The following is a 16166-nucleotide window of genomic DNA, read 5'->3' on the forward strand; positions in this document are numbered from 1 at the left end:
CCTGGGACTGAGCCCTGTGTTGGGCTCCCTGCTCAGTGGGGAGCCTGCTTCTCTCTCTCCTCCCAGTTCATGCTCTCTCTATCTCTCTATCTCTCTCAAATAAATAAATAAAATCTTAAAAAAAAACAACAAAAAGACACGATGGTAGTGGCATCAAGACAGACAAATAAACCAATGGTACAGAACAGAGAGCCCAGAAATAAACTCTTGCATATATGACCAAATGATCTTTGACAAGAGTGCCAAGATAATACAGTGGGGAAAAGGACAGTCTTCAACAAATGGTGCTGGGTAAACTGGATATCCGCATGCAAAAGAATGAAGCTAGGGAAGCCTGGGTGGCTCAGTCCGTTAAGCAACTGCCTTTGGCTCAGGTCATGATCCCAGGGTCCTGGGATCAAGTCCTGCATTGGGCTCCTTGCTCAGTGGGGAGCCTGCTTCCCCCTCTGCTTGCTCTTCGTGCTGCTCCCCTTGCTTGTGCTGACAAATAAATAAAATCTTTTTTAAAAAATGAAGCTAGATCCTTATCTTAGCCCATATACAAAAATTAACTCAAAATGGAATAAAGACCTAAATCTATAATATTCCTAGAAGAAAACAGAGGAAAGCTTCATGGCATTAGACTTAGCAGTGAGACACCAAAGCAAAGGCAACAAACACCAAAATAGACAAATTCAACATCAAATTTAAAAACTTCTGTACACTAAAGAACACAGTCAACGGGGTGGAAAGGCAATGTAGGGAAAAGAAGTGACTATATCTGCAAATCATGTGTCTGACAATGGATTAATACCCAGAATATATAAAGAACTCCTACAACTCAACAACAAAAAAAAAAAACAAAAAAATCAGATAACCCATTTTAAAAATGGGCAAGACTTAAATAGACATTCTCAAAAGAGATACACAGATGGCCAATAAGCATATGAAAGGATGCTCAATATCACCAATCGTCAGAGAAATGCAAATAAAAACCACTATGAGATACTGTGAGCACAAAATATTACACCCATTAGTTTGGCTACTATCCAAACAACAGAAGGTAACAATGACTGGTGAGGATGTGGAGAAACTGGATCCCTTGTGCACTGTTGGTGACACTGTAGAATGATGTCATTGCTATGGAAAATAGTATGGAGGTTCCTCAAAAAATTGAAAATAGAGAGGCACCTGGGTGGCTCAGTCAGTTGAGCCTCTGCCTTCAGGTCATGATCCCAGGGTCCTAGCATCAAGCCCCGTGTTGGGCTCTCTGTTCGGCAGGGAGCCTGCTTTTCCCTCACCCTCTGCCTGCTGCTCTACCTACTTGAGTGCTCTCTCTCTCTGTCAAATAAATAAATAAATAATAATAAAAAAAAAAACCTGAAAATAGGAATATCATATGATCCAGCAATGTCACTTCTGGGTATATATCCAAAAGAACTGAAAGCAGGATCTTGAAGTGCTATTTGTACATCCTTGTTTGTAACAGCACTATTCCCAACAGCCAGAAGGTGAAAGCAACCCAAATGTCCATCAATGGATTAATAAACAAAATGTGATATATGCACACAAAGGAGTATCATTCAGCTTTATTTATTTATTTTTAAAGATTTTATTTATTTCACAGAGAGAGAGATCACAAGTAGGCAGAGAAGCAGGCAGAGGGAGAGAGAGGAAGAAGCAGTCTCCCTGCTGAGCAGAGAGCCCGATGCGGGGTTCGATCCCAGGACCCTGGGATCATGACCTGAGCCGAAGGAAGAGGCTTTAACCCATTGAGCCACCCAGATGCCTCTCATTCAGCTTTAAAAAGGAAGTCTTGCCACATGCTACAACTTGGATGAATCTTGAAGACATTACACTAAGCCAGTTACAAAAAGACAAAATACTGCATGATTCCACTTATATGCAGTCTCTAAAGCAGTCAAATTCATAGAAACAGGAAGTAAAATGGTGTTACCAAAGGCTAGAGGGAGAGGGAAAAGGAGAGTTGTTCAATGGGTACAGAGTTTCAGTATTGTAAGATGAAAAGTTCTGGAGATCTGTTTCACATTAATGTGACTATATATAAACATTATTGAACTGTACACTTAAAAATGGTTAAGTGAAATAAGTCAGAGAAAGACAAATACTGCATAATCTCATTTACATGGGGAATCTAAAACAAAACAAGCTCATAGATACAGAGAACAGATTAGTGGTTGCCAGAGCCGGGGTAGGGGGTAGGGAGGCGGGGGCAGAATGGGTGAAGAGAGTGGAAAGTTACAAACTTCCATCTAAAATAAATAAGTCATGATATACAATGTGCAGCATGGTGACTACAGCTGATACACTATACTGAATATATGAAAGTTCCTAAGAGAGCAAATCTTAAAAGTTCTTGTCACAAGGAAAAAATTTATAACTATGTATGGTGACGGGTGTTAACTAGAGTTATTGTGGTGAACATTTCATAATATATACAAATATTCAATAATTATGTTGTATACCTGAAACAAATACAATATTAAATGTCAATTATACCTCAACAAAAAAATGGTTAGATGATAAATTTTGTTATGTGTTTTTTAAAAGAAAAAAAATGTTCAAAAAAGAAAGAGCAAGGATGCCCTCTCTTTCAACTTTTGAGTATCTTTCTGTGGGGACACAAGGTCTGAAATCACTACAGTCATCCTGTCATCACCAGGGGAGTATCAGACATCCTGAGGAAGACAGAGCAGAAGGGTTGTGAGTTTCTGAGTCTGTGATTTAACTGACCTTGCGGTCGCTCACCTCAGGACTTCTCGTTATGTGACAGAATAATAGTGTCTTATTGTTTAAGCCACTTATGTTTTCTGCTCGTTAGGGCCAAAAGCAATCTAACATTCATTGCTACTACACACTGGCTTTGTTCATTGGCACAGAGTACAGTGCCCGGCACAGAGTAAGTGCTCAATAAATGATAAACGAATAAAAAGAAAATTTAGGATCCCTCTTCTGCATCCTCTCCCTCCTGCTCATCCCCCTCAGGACACAGCTTAAATGTCACTTACCCAGGGAGGTCTTCTCTGAGCCCCTCAAATCTCTTTATATTCTCCTAAAACCTTAATGAGGGCCCTCCATTTACATGTAGTTATTTTCAACTCCCACACGTGCCATGGCTGTGCTTAATGACCTACTGGTTTCAGGATCTGTTTAGTGAATGTCTCTCCCACTATATCATAAGCTTCATAAAAGCAGGAACTGGATCTTGTTTATGGCTGTAGCTTCATTTCCCAGCCCAGTGCTTAGCACAGTGTGGCACTCAAAAAAACTGATTCCAAAGATATTCAAACTCTATATTGACTCTATGTGAAAACTCAAAAATTTAATTTGCGCATCAGTCTTTTTAATTATTTAGAATATTTGAAGTTGCTTCTCCTGAGGTTGAAGGACAAAGAAGGGTATTATTTATAAAGTTCTCAATAACCTGGTTGAGGGAGGGGCTTATTTAAATGAAGCCATGGCATTTGGGGTGTTTCCAAGGCCTCAAACAGAGTAAATAATTCATAAGTAATAAATTTATAAGAGTCCCTTATGAAATCTGAGAATAGATTTGTGAAGTTTGGCTTTTTCATCTTCTTGGTTTTATTTTTTATTTTTCTTTTCATCCTCTTGGTTTTAGAATACTCTTATTTGATATTATTTGCTAAGTCAATTTTATATTCAATTTATCCCCTCACTCCTTCTCTATAAAACTGCCCCTACCCGTAAGTGGATTTTTTCCCCAAATTGACAGGGAGGTTCTTTGTTGTCTATTCCATTACCATTAATTCATTTATAATACAAAGTCAATTTAGTTTAGTAAGAATTGTACCACTGTTTGAACTGGTACAACACTCAGGAATCCCAAGAAGTATTTTGTGAAAAAAAAAAAAAAAGAAAGAAAGAAAGAAAAGGAGGGAAGGAGATGAAAGAAGAGTAAAGTAGATACTTGGATACCAGTTTCTATTACTTAAGGAAAATTTAAGAGTGCAGCATGGTAGTAAAAACCTTTTCCAGAAAAGTAAATTGTGGTTTCCATGACAACGTACATTCCACACACACTTGCACTGTCCGGTATGATAGCCATTAGTCATAAATGTGACTATGTACATCTGAATGAATTAAAATAAAATAATTTAGCTCCTCCATTCGACTGACCACATTTCAAGCACTCAGTGGCAACACATGGCTAATGGCTATCATACTGAACATGCAGATACACAATGCCTTCACCATTGCATGGCATTAGAAGTATGTATCTATATATTTCTACCAGTAATTGTTACTAACGAGTGACAGAAGCATTCAGGTTACCAAAAGAAACATTGAAGTAAAGAAACAGCCATATTACAAATATCTATTTCCTACTACATTCTCCCTGGGAACAAATTTCTTAAAAATAATTTGTCCCCTGCTCCCTTTAGTGAGTAACAAAATTACAGGTCTTAAAAAATTTCTTGTGTTAAGTGAATGAGAACTTACTCTTCTCTGTTAAGTGATCTGGGCATTGTATGCAAACTTACAGTTTGGTCTCATCAGCCTCTTTCTGCATGATTTCAAGAATCATGCGGCACGCTTCTGAGGTCCCCTCTGGGGTGGCATGGATGGTGACAGGCTTCTCTGCAGCCCCCGAGTTCTCCTTTCTATGGATGTCTACCCTGTAACGAAAGAATCGGGAGCCATAACACAACATCATCTGGGACAGGATGCTAGTCCCGAGAAAGCATCTCATGGGCCAACGGACAGTGAGGACACAGACAATGAAGTGTCATTAGCACATGTGCAACCAACGCCATTCTTCAAGAAGGCGGCAAGCAGGGCAGGACGTCTTGTGCCAAACTTGAATTCTTTGCAGTTCCATTTAGAAGGGAATATTTCTTGCAGCAGTGCTGTGGGACAAAGGCACCAAGCCAACTTGGGTAATGAAGCCAGTCTGGTAAATGAAGTATTTTGTGTAGTCTTTCAAATGATCATAGAAGCAAAGGGTAAAGTGAGTGGGGGTAACACTGCAGGCTGGCATGGTGCCAGTCTCTAAACTGATTGTAGCTTTTAAAAGCCGTGTGTTAATCTAAATCCAAACACCAAATTCAAGCAAGCTTTATATATTTGAGTGTGGATTAAAAACAGAGGCATGTCCTCTCTTCTCTGCCTCTCTAAGTTTTTGATTTCCTTGCCACTGGCAGCCTGCCTTCTTCCAGGCTTTTAAAAACTAATGGCTCAAAAGTTTGATGACTTTATCAGACTTCTTAGGGTAGTTGTGGCCCTACTTGTTTTTGTTATCTTTGAAAATTACATAATTGATTGTATCCCTTTTTATTCTGGCTATTAGAAAACCCAGATCGAAGTTTTCTGCCTCTTTGTAAAAAATAGGCACATATTTTGAGAACTAAAGTTCACTTTTATTTAAACTCGTTGCATTTTTAAAGCCACTTTAAGAAATTTTTGGAAAAAAAGACATATAACTAAAAATCACTTTTGCAGTGAAGCAAACTTGGAGGGGAGAAAAGGGCTGATTTTAAAATAAATGGAACAGCAGACAGTATTTCCCCTCTCTACTGGGTCATCATTCCACTGCCATGACTGTGAACTCTGGGACTCATACATTTAAGTGCCCATTATTTGGCAGTAACTCAGACAGTTTGAAGAAAATAGTGTTTTCTCTTTCAGGTTACAAGACACTCTGGATGACGTGAATAAAATGCACTAGGCATGTAAATAACTCTTTTTGGTGTTTTGCAATTTAAGTACTTTCATAGCAATTATTTCTTTTAATCTGCCTGGCTGTCCTAAGTCTAACAATAATCCTGGCTTATGGAAAGAGCAGTTGATGCTCAGAGATCAATTTTTTCCCCTACAATCACAGAGCATTTAAATGGTCAGTCTTCAACATGGGTCTTTGAGACCTGGGCTTTCTTCATTACATCAGGCTGTGTTCTTAAGAACATTCAAAAATCAACAGTCCCACAGGTCATTTCACCCACAACTCCTACCACCTCTTACAACTACAACTCCTGCTTTAATCTCCTTAGACAGACTAAACATAAGGCTAATGTACTTCATTTCTTGGTCAACAGAGCAGACCCACTCACTTCTTTCACGTAGCTATTTATGAGACCACCTAAGAGATCTCAAAGAACTACTACCACTCAGGGCTCCAACTCAAGACAGGAGGTAAGAACTACGAGAAGTGGTTTCTGGGATCCCACAAAACTCAGCCCCATATCTCTGCTGTTTTAGAAACTGATGTTTTCACAAGCATTAATAAGCGTACGAGGACTAGTCTCTGCTGGGAAGTCATTAGTACCTTCTTTATGAACCTTTAGTATTTCAGGATCTGACCTTTAGGCTACTGGATGGAAGCGCATTAAAGTCCTCAGCTTTGTTAGTTTGTTAGTAGTTCTGTTTTAAGAAGCCACCATCCCACACAGCACAGCACCCCCCCCGCCCCCCCACTGCTGATGCAAGCGAGAGCCACCTGAGGATGACTGGGCCCCACCAGGACTCAGGGGGCCTGTCAGAAGGAAGCAAAGGAAGCCCCGGAGGCACGTACCGGGACTGGGTCTGCTTAGTGATGTTCTTTATGGTCAAGCCCTCCTTTCCGATGATGGCACCAACAAACTGGGTGGGGACCAGGATCCGCAGCGGGAAATCAATCTGTCTGGCCTGAGAAGAGCCCCCAGGGGCGTGGCCTTGCTCCCGGGAAGAGTGGTCCCCACGCTGGGCTCGCTGAGGGGGCGAAGGGGAGCTCACCTCTTCATCCGGGATGTAGGAAATCTTGAAGGAGTAGTTCTCAAACTGATGCCCGCTTAGCTTCTCGATGGCTCTGAAATGCAGCAGGAGCAGGCGAGCTTTGTTAGAGAGTGACGTCAAAGAGGACCCTGAGGCCAGGAGACAGTCTGGTTTACTAGGTAATCCTCCCCGAGGATACAGCGATGATCAAGGCAGATGCCAGCTCTACTCCCTCAGAGCGTAACAATTAAACACAAACTATAACGTACAGGCCTGGTCCCACCTGATATACAACTATGCATTCTGCCTTTTTTCACCACCCAAGGCTGTATCCCCCTCATCAAAAACTCTTTATAAATATGGTATAAAATTAGGAGTCATTTTTTTCTCATTTTGATCATAATACATATTTATTATTGAAAATTCAGAAATAGATATGCACAAATGAGAAAAAAAATTCTAGTCCACCCTGTACCTTTCTTTTCTTAAATATTATCATTTATAAACATGGATTAATAGTGTGTATAATATTTTCTAATCTTTAAAAAAGAGTTAATACTCTAATTGTTTTCCAAGTCATTAAATGTCCTGTAATTTAGTTGTTTTTTAAGATTTTATTTATTTATTTGTGTGAGAGAGAGAGTACAAGCAGAGGGAAGAGCAGGCAGAGAGAGAACCAGACTCCCCGCTGAGCAAGGAGCCGGATGTGGGACTCATTCCAGAACCCTGGGATCCTGCCCCGAGTCAAAAGGCAGAGGCTTAACCAACTGAGCCATCCAGGCGTCCCTGTAATTTAGTTTTTACTGGCTGTTTAACATTTTACTGACTTATCATCGTTTTTGCAACTCATTCCCTATTGTTAGATACAGATACATAGGTATCTATGTATATATGTCCAATCTTTTATTATTATGTACAGTGTTGCCATGGGCATTTCTGCAACTCCAACTGCACACAGAACAGACTCCTAATGGAATTGCTGGGTCAGAGAGTATATGCAGAAGTCTAATTGTTAACTACTGCCCAGTGTGCTTCTGGAAAGGTTTCAACACTTACTATCCTGCAGCAGCTAAGAGAGCGTTTGTTTCCTTGAGTCCTCGAAAACAAAAAGTATCACTGAAAATTATTTATTAATTTGATACGAAATACACAACATCCCACTACCCCATTTTTATAATTATACAGGAAGTGGCACAATTTTTTCACAAATTTTTTACAGCATGTGAAAACAATAACCTTATTCTACTAGGTTAATGTTTAGGGGTTTGTGAATTTATTACAAAGCAGTACCTTTGAATTCCATAAAAGCAACAAAGTCATATTGTGTATGGCAGCCCTGGCTAAGTGGCAGCTGGACACAAGCTATGATGGTGAGTTGCTGGTATGCATCCTGCTTATCTATGTGTGGCTAAAGTCCACAGCAAGTGATCTATTGCCTTTTTCAATGCAAAATGAACTTTTTTAAGACTCGTGGTATGAGGATGGGTTAAATATGTCTTCATGTGTGTTGACACCTTGAAAAATAAGTAAAACTATAATTTTGGGATGTACAACCAAGGTTACGCCACATCCATGAAACAGGACCATGTCTGACCATAATTCTAGTTACAATGACCTGACAGGCATTTCACTTTAAGGACCTTCTACAGAAAGGAACTTGGCTTTGTTTTGTTTCATTTTGTTGTTGTTAAAAATTCAATCCCATGACCATTCATTGCCGACTGCAAAATAAACTATCACTGAAAGCAACGTAGTCATGAATGGGGACTAGAAAGTAAATGGAAGTTGGGAAAAGAGAACCCAAACCAGGTGATCTTTGACTAACCACTCCCGGACAATTATCCCTGCTCTTGGTGTCATCAAAATGGATCCCCATTTTTTAACATTACACACAGGAAAAATGGATGTTAATCTCTTCACCAACTGTGGCAGAAATAGGTTTGTGCTTCTTCCTCATGGTGCACGGGGAAGCTCCAGGTAAAACAGCTCTCAGTGGTTGGCAAAGCAGAATCTGAGGAACACGGTTTCACAGAGCTGGTGCCTCTGTTCCTGACCACGTCAAGACACAGCACCCACCTTGGTTTTGATGCCAAGGCTCAACATTTTTCAAGATAAAGTCTCCCTACCACCCACCAACAGACATCCCAGTACAAATGCCCTGCTCCACTGACTTGTCAAAGGAAGCAAGATGCCCTGGGGCTCCTTGGCTGTGCCAAAAGTTTGCATCTTTTGGGAATCAAAGACAACCGTCCCCAAATTTAAAAGGAAAGTAGCCCAAATCCACTTACATTTTTGCTTCTTCTCTTGTTGCATATGTGACGTTGACAACGGCAGTTTCTGTGTCTGTGTTGACTAGGAAAGAAGCAAAAACTATACTGTCATAGAAAAAAAGCTGTCACCCTCTGGCTCAACGTAAACAAACTTTAGAGAAGAATGCACAAAAAACTCATCACCCTAACTCCAGTCATTCGAATCTCTATCTTTATTCGTGTGCATTCATATTAATCAACTGTATATACACATTTGTTATCAATTGTATATAAAACTCAAAGCTATAGTTTCACTTATAAATACTATTGCATGTGCCTATGTCTATGCACATTATTTGTATTTTTCATTTCTAAGGTTACATAAAATTTTAGCAAGTAAATGTGCCATGATTTTTGCCTAACCATTCCTCAATTGTTGACATATGGGTTATTCCCAATACCTACTATTCTAAGTAGTATTGCTAAAAATTACCTTTACTGCAAAACCATCTGATCTGTGTTCTCTTCTGAATTACTTTTTTAGGATAAAATCACAGAAGAAAAATAACTGGGTAACAGAACATAATGCCTAATGCATATTTTCAGATTATTTTCCTAGAAGTTTATGTCAATTTACTGTACTACCAGCAAGGTATGAGTTTTAATTGTTATGTCTGCATTTATTTTTAAATAACTGGACATATGCATAAAATAATAAGCAAGTACTTTAATTCTTCATTCATTCCTAAAGTTGAATTAATAATATTTCTGCTTCCCTTTGACTGAGTTCCATGACTTTGTGAGTTAAATCTAGTAACTGTGTATAATAAACAAAGAAAACTGACAATTATAACTAACTCACTTGGCTGAAGGAAAGAACACAAACTCTAAGAGTGGCTAATACCAATCTCTTGTGAGCTGGCTTATCTTGGCTCCTAATTGCTTGCCTCTTCTTCTAAAGTTAGGAGTTAAAAATAAACTCGGAAGGCAAGATAAAACTTTCCCAGTCCAAGCCAGTAAAGTTAACCCCCTAATCCTGGTCTTCCTCTAACTAGTAGCCATGACTAAATCAGATCCTTCCTTTAAACATTTAAGCTATTGGGAGGCTTGGAGTTAACAACAACAGAAGTGAATGATAATTCAAGAAAACCATGATAAAGCTGCTTTCCAAAGGAATACTAAAACCCTATAGTGCAGGAATTCCTAATCCTGGATCCCTGTTAGAGCTTCAGGAATTTCATAAACTCACACCCCACCCCTACTCAAGACTCAAAGTTGTGGCTATATGAATCTCTCTGGCTTGTAATTTCTGTAAGACTCTCAAAGAGGTTAAAGACCATGGTTAAAAATACTGTTTATCCAATAACTTCAAAGTCGCTGCAGCCTTCCCAAGGAAGGGATGCACACTCCTCGGGAAGGAGCTGCCACTGAGATTTACATGTCATAAATGCTGAGCCCAGCCCAGCTCTGCCCTGGAGTGTTCTTGCTGCCTCTAATTCACACTTACCCAGAGAAATCCTCACAGTGCCAAACGGGGTGAGCAGCCCGTAACTGTCCTCTCTCAGTGCTGACACACAGAATGTACACAGGGTTCCTATTTGCTGCCTTCTAGTGCTCCGGAAGAGGCTGTCGACTCCCACACAGGGAGAAAGGGCTGGGTTTGAACCTCCTGAATAAATCTATCCACTAGGATTCTCAGATTCTCAGATTTTGTTCTCACTTCTTAGTCATATTCTCTGTTATTCAAAGACACTTGTCTTCAGGAAATCAGACAGTTCTGTGATTCTGGAAAGAACTGAGCTCCATTCAAATAATTTATTTCACTGGACATAAAAGCTCTAAAAGTTTCTTAAAACTCTACTGAAAATGTTTCCCTGCTGAATCAGGAGTCACCTATGAAACAAAACAAAACAAAACAAAACAAAAGCCTAACACTTCCATCCTGTAGTTGTGAGGCAGCCAGAAACTGGGTGGTCTCTGGGGCACAGGTGCACTAGGAATTGTAAACTCCCCCAGGGACCTGGAATAATTCTTCCTTGCCTGGCATTGTCCTGAATTTATAACATGACTTAGCTAGTAACTTTTACAGGTTCATGTCTGTGAGGCCGTCTTGCCTACCACACCCAATCCTTATTAGAGTGTCTTCTTTTCCATGTTGAGGGAAATACCAAGAACTGAGAAAGAGAATCCTTCTAAATCGTATCTTCTTTCTGAGCTCCTTCCCTTCACCTTTGGGCGTGGGCGGTCAGCAGCATGAAATTGAATAATAATATTTTTAATACTCATGGAATGGAGAACATCTGAGTACTTACTGCTTTAAAATGATTATTACACTGGCAGATAGAACAGATTGCATATAAAAAAAATGGGTTCTCTGTGATGATTTTCAAGTGAACCTCAACAATCCCTTGAGATCATATAGGATTCCATATATTTATATTCTCTTTGGGTGCCACAACTACTCAGTAAAATGGAAGGGATGCAAATTATTCTCCCCATTTTGTACAGGTGGAAACTGAGTCAGGGAGGGTAAGTGACTTTTCCAAGGGCCCATAGTCAGTAAATGACTGAATTCACATCCTGCTTTTTAGGCCAAAGGAAAAATAATCTTTATGACATGTTATAGCCTGTCACATCAAAAGCCTGGAATCTACTTTTCTGGGACACTTAAAGAGCCATATAAGATACCAGCTTCTTTAAAAATGTACCTTTTTTTTCTTTTTAAAATCTAGCATTTCATGTTTTAGATGAGATGCGAATGGTAGAAAGAAGAGTATTTTCTGTGGATTTCCAACACTGTTCCTAAGCCTGTGGCTCTCAAACTTGAGTATACACAAAAATCACTTGGGGGTGCTTGTTTAAAGTAAAGATTCATGAACTCTTGCCCCTAAGAGTTTTACTTTCTAGGTCTATGGTGAGCCCTAAGAGTCTGCATTTTCATAAGCAGTGTGGGAGATTCTGGTGTAGGAGTCCTATTCCTTGAGAACCACTGAGACATTAGGGATCTGTTGTTCTCAGCCAGGAAGAGGAAAACTGTAAGAGCATAAATTCAGTTACTTCCAAGTGAATTAAGCTTACCCTGGCCTGACAGTGTTTGCCTACTGCTTCAGCACATTAACAGAGTATTAAAAAAACAACCTGAAAATCCTAGTCCCTGAAAAAATAAATTATATAGATATGGATAAAAAGATCTGAATATCTCTCATATACGAGGAAGCTTGTTCCAAAGGAATTTGAATTTACTATTTCTCCTTGGAGCTGGCCCAGCCTATAAGAAATAACAGATAATAATCCCTATCAAAATTCAATAGGCTAATTTCCTCACTTATTACCTTGTTCTACATTCTCCACTGTCCCATACTGAGCCAAAAGTCCATCCAGCACCTGAAAAAAGAAAGAAAGAGAGCTTCAGTGTCAGAATGGGAAGACAAGATCATATTCACACACACACACACACACACACACACACACACACAAAAGGTATAGTGATAACTTCCAGCAAATGAACTAAAACAAAACAAGGACAGTTATGGCAATAATCTAATTAAATTGGTATTTCAGGTCTTGCAACAAAACAGAACTGAACAAATACATGATACTTGCATTTGCTTATTGACTCTTAAGTAATCTTTTCACTGAGGTGACATAGCAGAATTTCAGTCTTAGTAACTGTTAACAAACCCATTCATCATGACAGTTGGAACATACAGCTTTTGAAATGAAAAGCAGAATAAAATACAAGGCTCACTTGTCCTTCTTGAAAGTTTTAACCATTCTTCCTTCTGTCTCTCTCTAGGGAATCTCCTTATCTATCTATTTATTTACTTATTTTTAAATTAACATATAACATATGGAATCTCCTAATTTTTACAAAGCAATAGGATATACATGTTTGAAATGTTTCATAATAAAGATTAGTTTTTTTTAAGTAATAAAAATATTAGACAAAACATTGTTTCCTTCAAGGCTGTTTTGATTTTGAGTTGGAAATAAACATTTGGGCAGTTTGTTTTTAAATAATGCAAGCCACTCTTTGAATTTTATCTTCTTGATTTTAACGTTGCTGTTTTATAAAAAGTTTTACAATTCTGAAACTGTATCTTACCCACTACTCATAGCAAGACTAATTAAAAAGAAAAACCTATTCAAACTAACAAACTTCTATTTTTATTGAGTTTCCACTGATTTTATTTTTTTTCCAAAATCATAATTTGGAAAGGCAAAAATCGTTCACAAAATCATTAGATAAAAATCACCAACCAGGTACACATTTTGTTTCAGTTTGTCGGTGCCTGGTGCTCGAGAAGACAGAGCAGGAGGGCTCAAAGCGTACATCTTTCACCATGAGAAGGACAAACACAAACCTAGTGTTATAACAGATCATATACATAAGGGTACTGAAAAAGGGAGAGAGAGGACCCATCGGCCTTGTGGGAAAGACCTTGAGGACCTCTAATTCCTCACAGAACTAACAGATGGAGAGAGGTTTTGCTGGCCTATTAAAAAGCAAGGTGAGGACAGAGAGCAGGGAGATGGTAAACACACAGGTGACACGGGCTTACCTCCCACTGCAGGTGAGGAGGGATGTTTCGGATCTGAATTTTTCTGCTCCTGTAAAAAACGAAAGCTCAGACTGTAGCACTCTCTCTAGGACAGACTTCAACAAGCAATAAAAACAGGCTTAAGACCAGAGTTTGAGTTCACCTTCTCAGGGGGCTTACGGAGGCATTGGCAAGAGATTCCAGCTGTGACTCATGAGCATCATGTTTTAAGGGTGTCAATTACTTGGGGGGAAAAAAGTGAAGAATAAGCCCAGCAAGTCTGAATATGCTAAAGAAACAGTTTAGGGGCACCTGGGTGGCTCAGTGGGTTAAAGCCTCTGCCTTCTGCTCAGGTCATGATCCCAGAGTTCTGGGATCAAGCCCCACATCAGGCTCTTTGCTCGGCAGGGAGCCTGCTTCCCTCTCTATCTCTGCCTACTATGTGATCTCTGTCAAATAAATAAATAAAATCTTAAAAAAAAAAAAAAAAGAAACAGTTTAAACACAGACATGCCTTTTCAACTTCTTGCCAAAGTGGTTAGAACTTAAATTGTCATAGAGATTCTAACTACAGAATTTACTACCTTCCTCCCCAAAACATATAGCCCGGCAACTGACCCCACCCCAAAAGGTACCTAGGCTCAAACATGACAGGTCAAGTCACATGTAGAGTGGGCTTCACCAAGATCAGATTTAGCTCACACCGTACCTAATAATGCAAAACTTCCTCTCAAAAATTACTTTTATCTTTAAATAATATAGTAATAATCCAAAAATTAGAACACTATAAAAAGGTAGACTAGGAAAAGACTTACTCCCATGTACCCCTTTCCCTCACCAGAAGAAAATACTTTTACTTATTACTTGTGTATCCTTCCATTTCTTCATGCAAATAAACACGAATAAAAATATAAATTCTTATTTCTCCTTTTCCCTTAGAGAAATATTTGCATATTCTACAAACTCTCTGCATATTGTTTTTTTTTTTCACTGTTGTAATATCCTGCTGATCTTCCCATGTTGGGAGAAAGCAACTATTTTTCCTCATTCTATTTTCTCCTACCTGGATGTACCAAAGTGCATTTAACCCATCCCCTGCTGATGGACTGTTGGGACTTCCGCCTTTCTAGTCAGAGGATTTTTCTATTTTTCTGGGACATCCTGCTGCTCTGATAACTTTAAGTGATTTCGATTGTTTCTTGTTTTTATGTAAACATTAAAATTAGATAGAGAAAAGAATAGAAATAGGAGGATAAGAATTTTTCTACCTTTTTTTTTTTTTAAAGATTTTATTTATTTATTTGACAGAGATCACAAGTAGGCAGAGAGGCAGGCAGAGAGAGAAAGGGAAGCAGTCTCCCTGCTGAGCAGAGAGCCTGATATGGGGCTCAATCCCAGGACCCTGAGATCATGACCTGAGCGGAAGGCAGAGGCTTAAACTACTGAGCCACTCAGGCACCCCACGAATTTTTCTACCTTTTAAGAACATGTTAGATCCTGAAAGGAATACAAATCAGCACTTATTTATTTATTTTTAAGGTTTTACTTATTTATTTGACAGAGAGAGAGAGGAAAAAAAAAAAAAAACACACACACACACAAGCAGGGGGAGTGGGAGAGTGATCTGGCACTCCATCCCAGGATCCTGGGATCATGACCTGTGCAGAAGGCTGGTGCTTAACGACTAAGCCACTAGGTGCCCCACAAATCAGCATTTAAATATTAGAGAGGTCATTTTCATGGATAGACTTGACATTCGATTCTCCTAAATATCCATTTGGGAGGGGGTTGCAAGAGAAGGGATGTGATGGCCAAAGTACCCATTAATTTTTCTTTCCTTCTGGTGTCAGAGGTAACAAATAGTAGTAACATATGTTTTTTGCATGGCTTTAATCTGGGCAATAGCCCCTGAAAACAATGTTACAATTCATGCAGAGAGGAAAAGAGAGAGGAAATATGGAAGCAAACAATGAAGTAAATGGGGGGGGGGGGGCTCCAGCTTTCTCAGATTGTTTTTAAATGCAGGGGGGCCATCCCTATGTTCTAGAGCCGACAGAGTACTTCTGCCTTATTTTTTAAAAATGAGAATGCATTCATGCTTTCTATAGGACTGCTTAAATGACAATACAAGCCAGTCTATAGAACCCCTAATCTTTTATCAGGGTAGGAAGGAGGAAAATGAACCTAGAATTCATTTCTACCTCTATGCTATGAAACCTCTTTTCTGACACTGCCCTTGGCAATAGTTCATAATACAACTGCTGACACCATCCCATGTAGTGGCTACATGGATTGCTCCACAGAAGATGTCACAAGTCTAACTACTTATAGAAAAGGCATCAGAATTTGCAAGAAATTGAATTTTTCTTAAAAAATTTTTTCTGTTATCTCCAAATATAAACATTGACTCTGAATGCTAACCAAGAATTTAGTTGTATAAGTCTTATTGGAAGAAACTCATGCATGAACACAAAGATTTGAAAAAAGACAGCTACAATAGCATTGTTTGTTATGACAAAGATGGCAAACAATTTGAATATCCACCAACAGGGCAAGGAATAAATAAATCATAGGATGGGCAGAACACATGAACAGACATTTCTGCAAAGAAGATATCCAAATGGCCAACAGACACATGAAAAAGTGCTTAATAGCACTTAGCATCAAG

General features: G+C 39.1%; 1 protein-coding gene across 4 annotated transcripts in view; it reads right to left on the minus strand.

The window, feature by feature from the left end:
* IGF2BP2 (insulin like growth factor 2 mRNA binding protein 2) overlaps positions 1-16166 on the minus strand; it is a 160704-nt gene that overhangs the window by 30268 nt on the left and 114270 nt on the right. For 2 of the 4 annotated variants that reach the window (XM_032875579.1, XM_032875576.1), the window contains exons 3-7: positions 13520-13568; positions 12290-12341; positions 8997-9060; positions 6530-6802; positions 4503-4637 (exon numbers count right to left, since the gene is read on the minus strand). In XM_032875579.1, the coding sequence (XP_032731470.1) occupies positions 4503-4637; positions 6530-6802; positions 8997-9060; positions 12290-12341; positions 13520-13568 (573 nt within the window). Of the gene's footprint in view, positions 1-4502; positions 4638-6529; positions 6803-8996; positions 9079-12289; positions 12342-13519; positions 13569-16166 lie in introns of all 4 variants that reach the window. The other 2 variants (XM_032875578.1, XM_032875575.1) reach the window with 1 other exon arrangement.

Source organism: Lontra canadensis, unplaced genomic scaffold (assembly GCF_010015895.1).
Source record: "Lontra canadensis isolate GAN:19392208 unplaced genomic scaffold, GSC_riverotter_1.0 scaffold56, whole genome shotgun sequence".
In the NCBI taxonomy this organism is placed as follows: Eukaryota; Metazoa; Chordata; class Mammalia; order Carnivora; family Mustelidae; genus Lontra; species Lontra canadensis.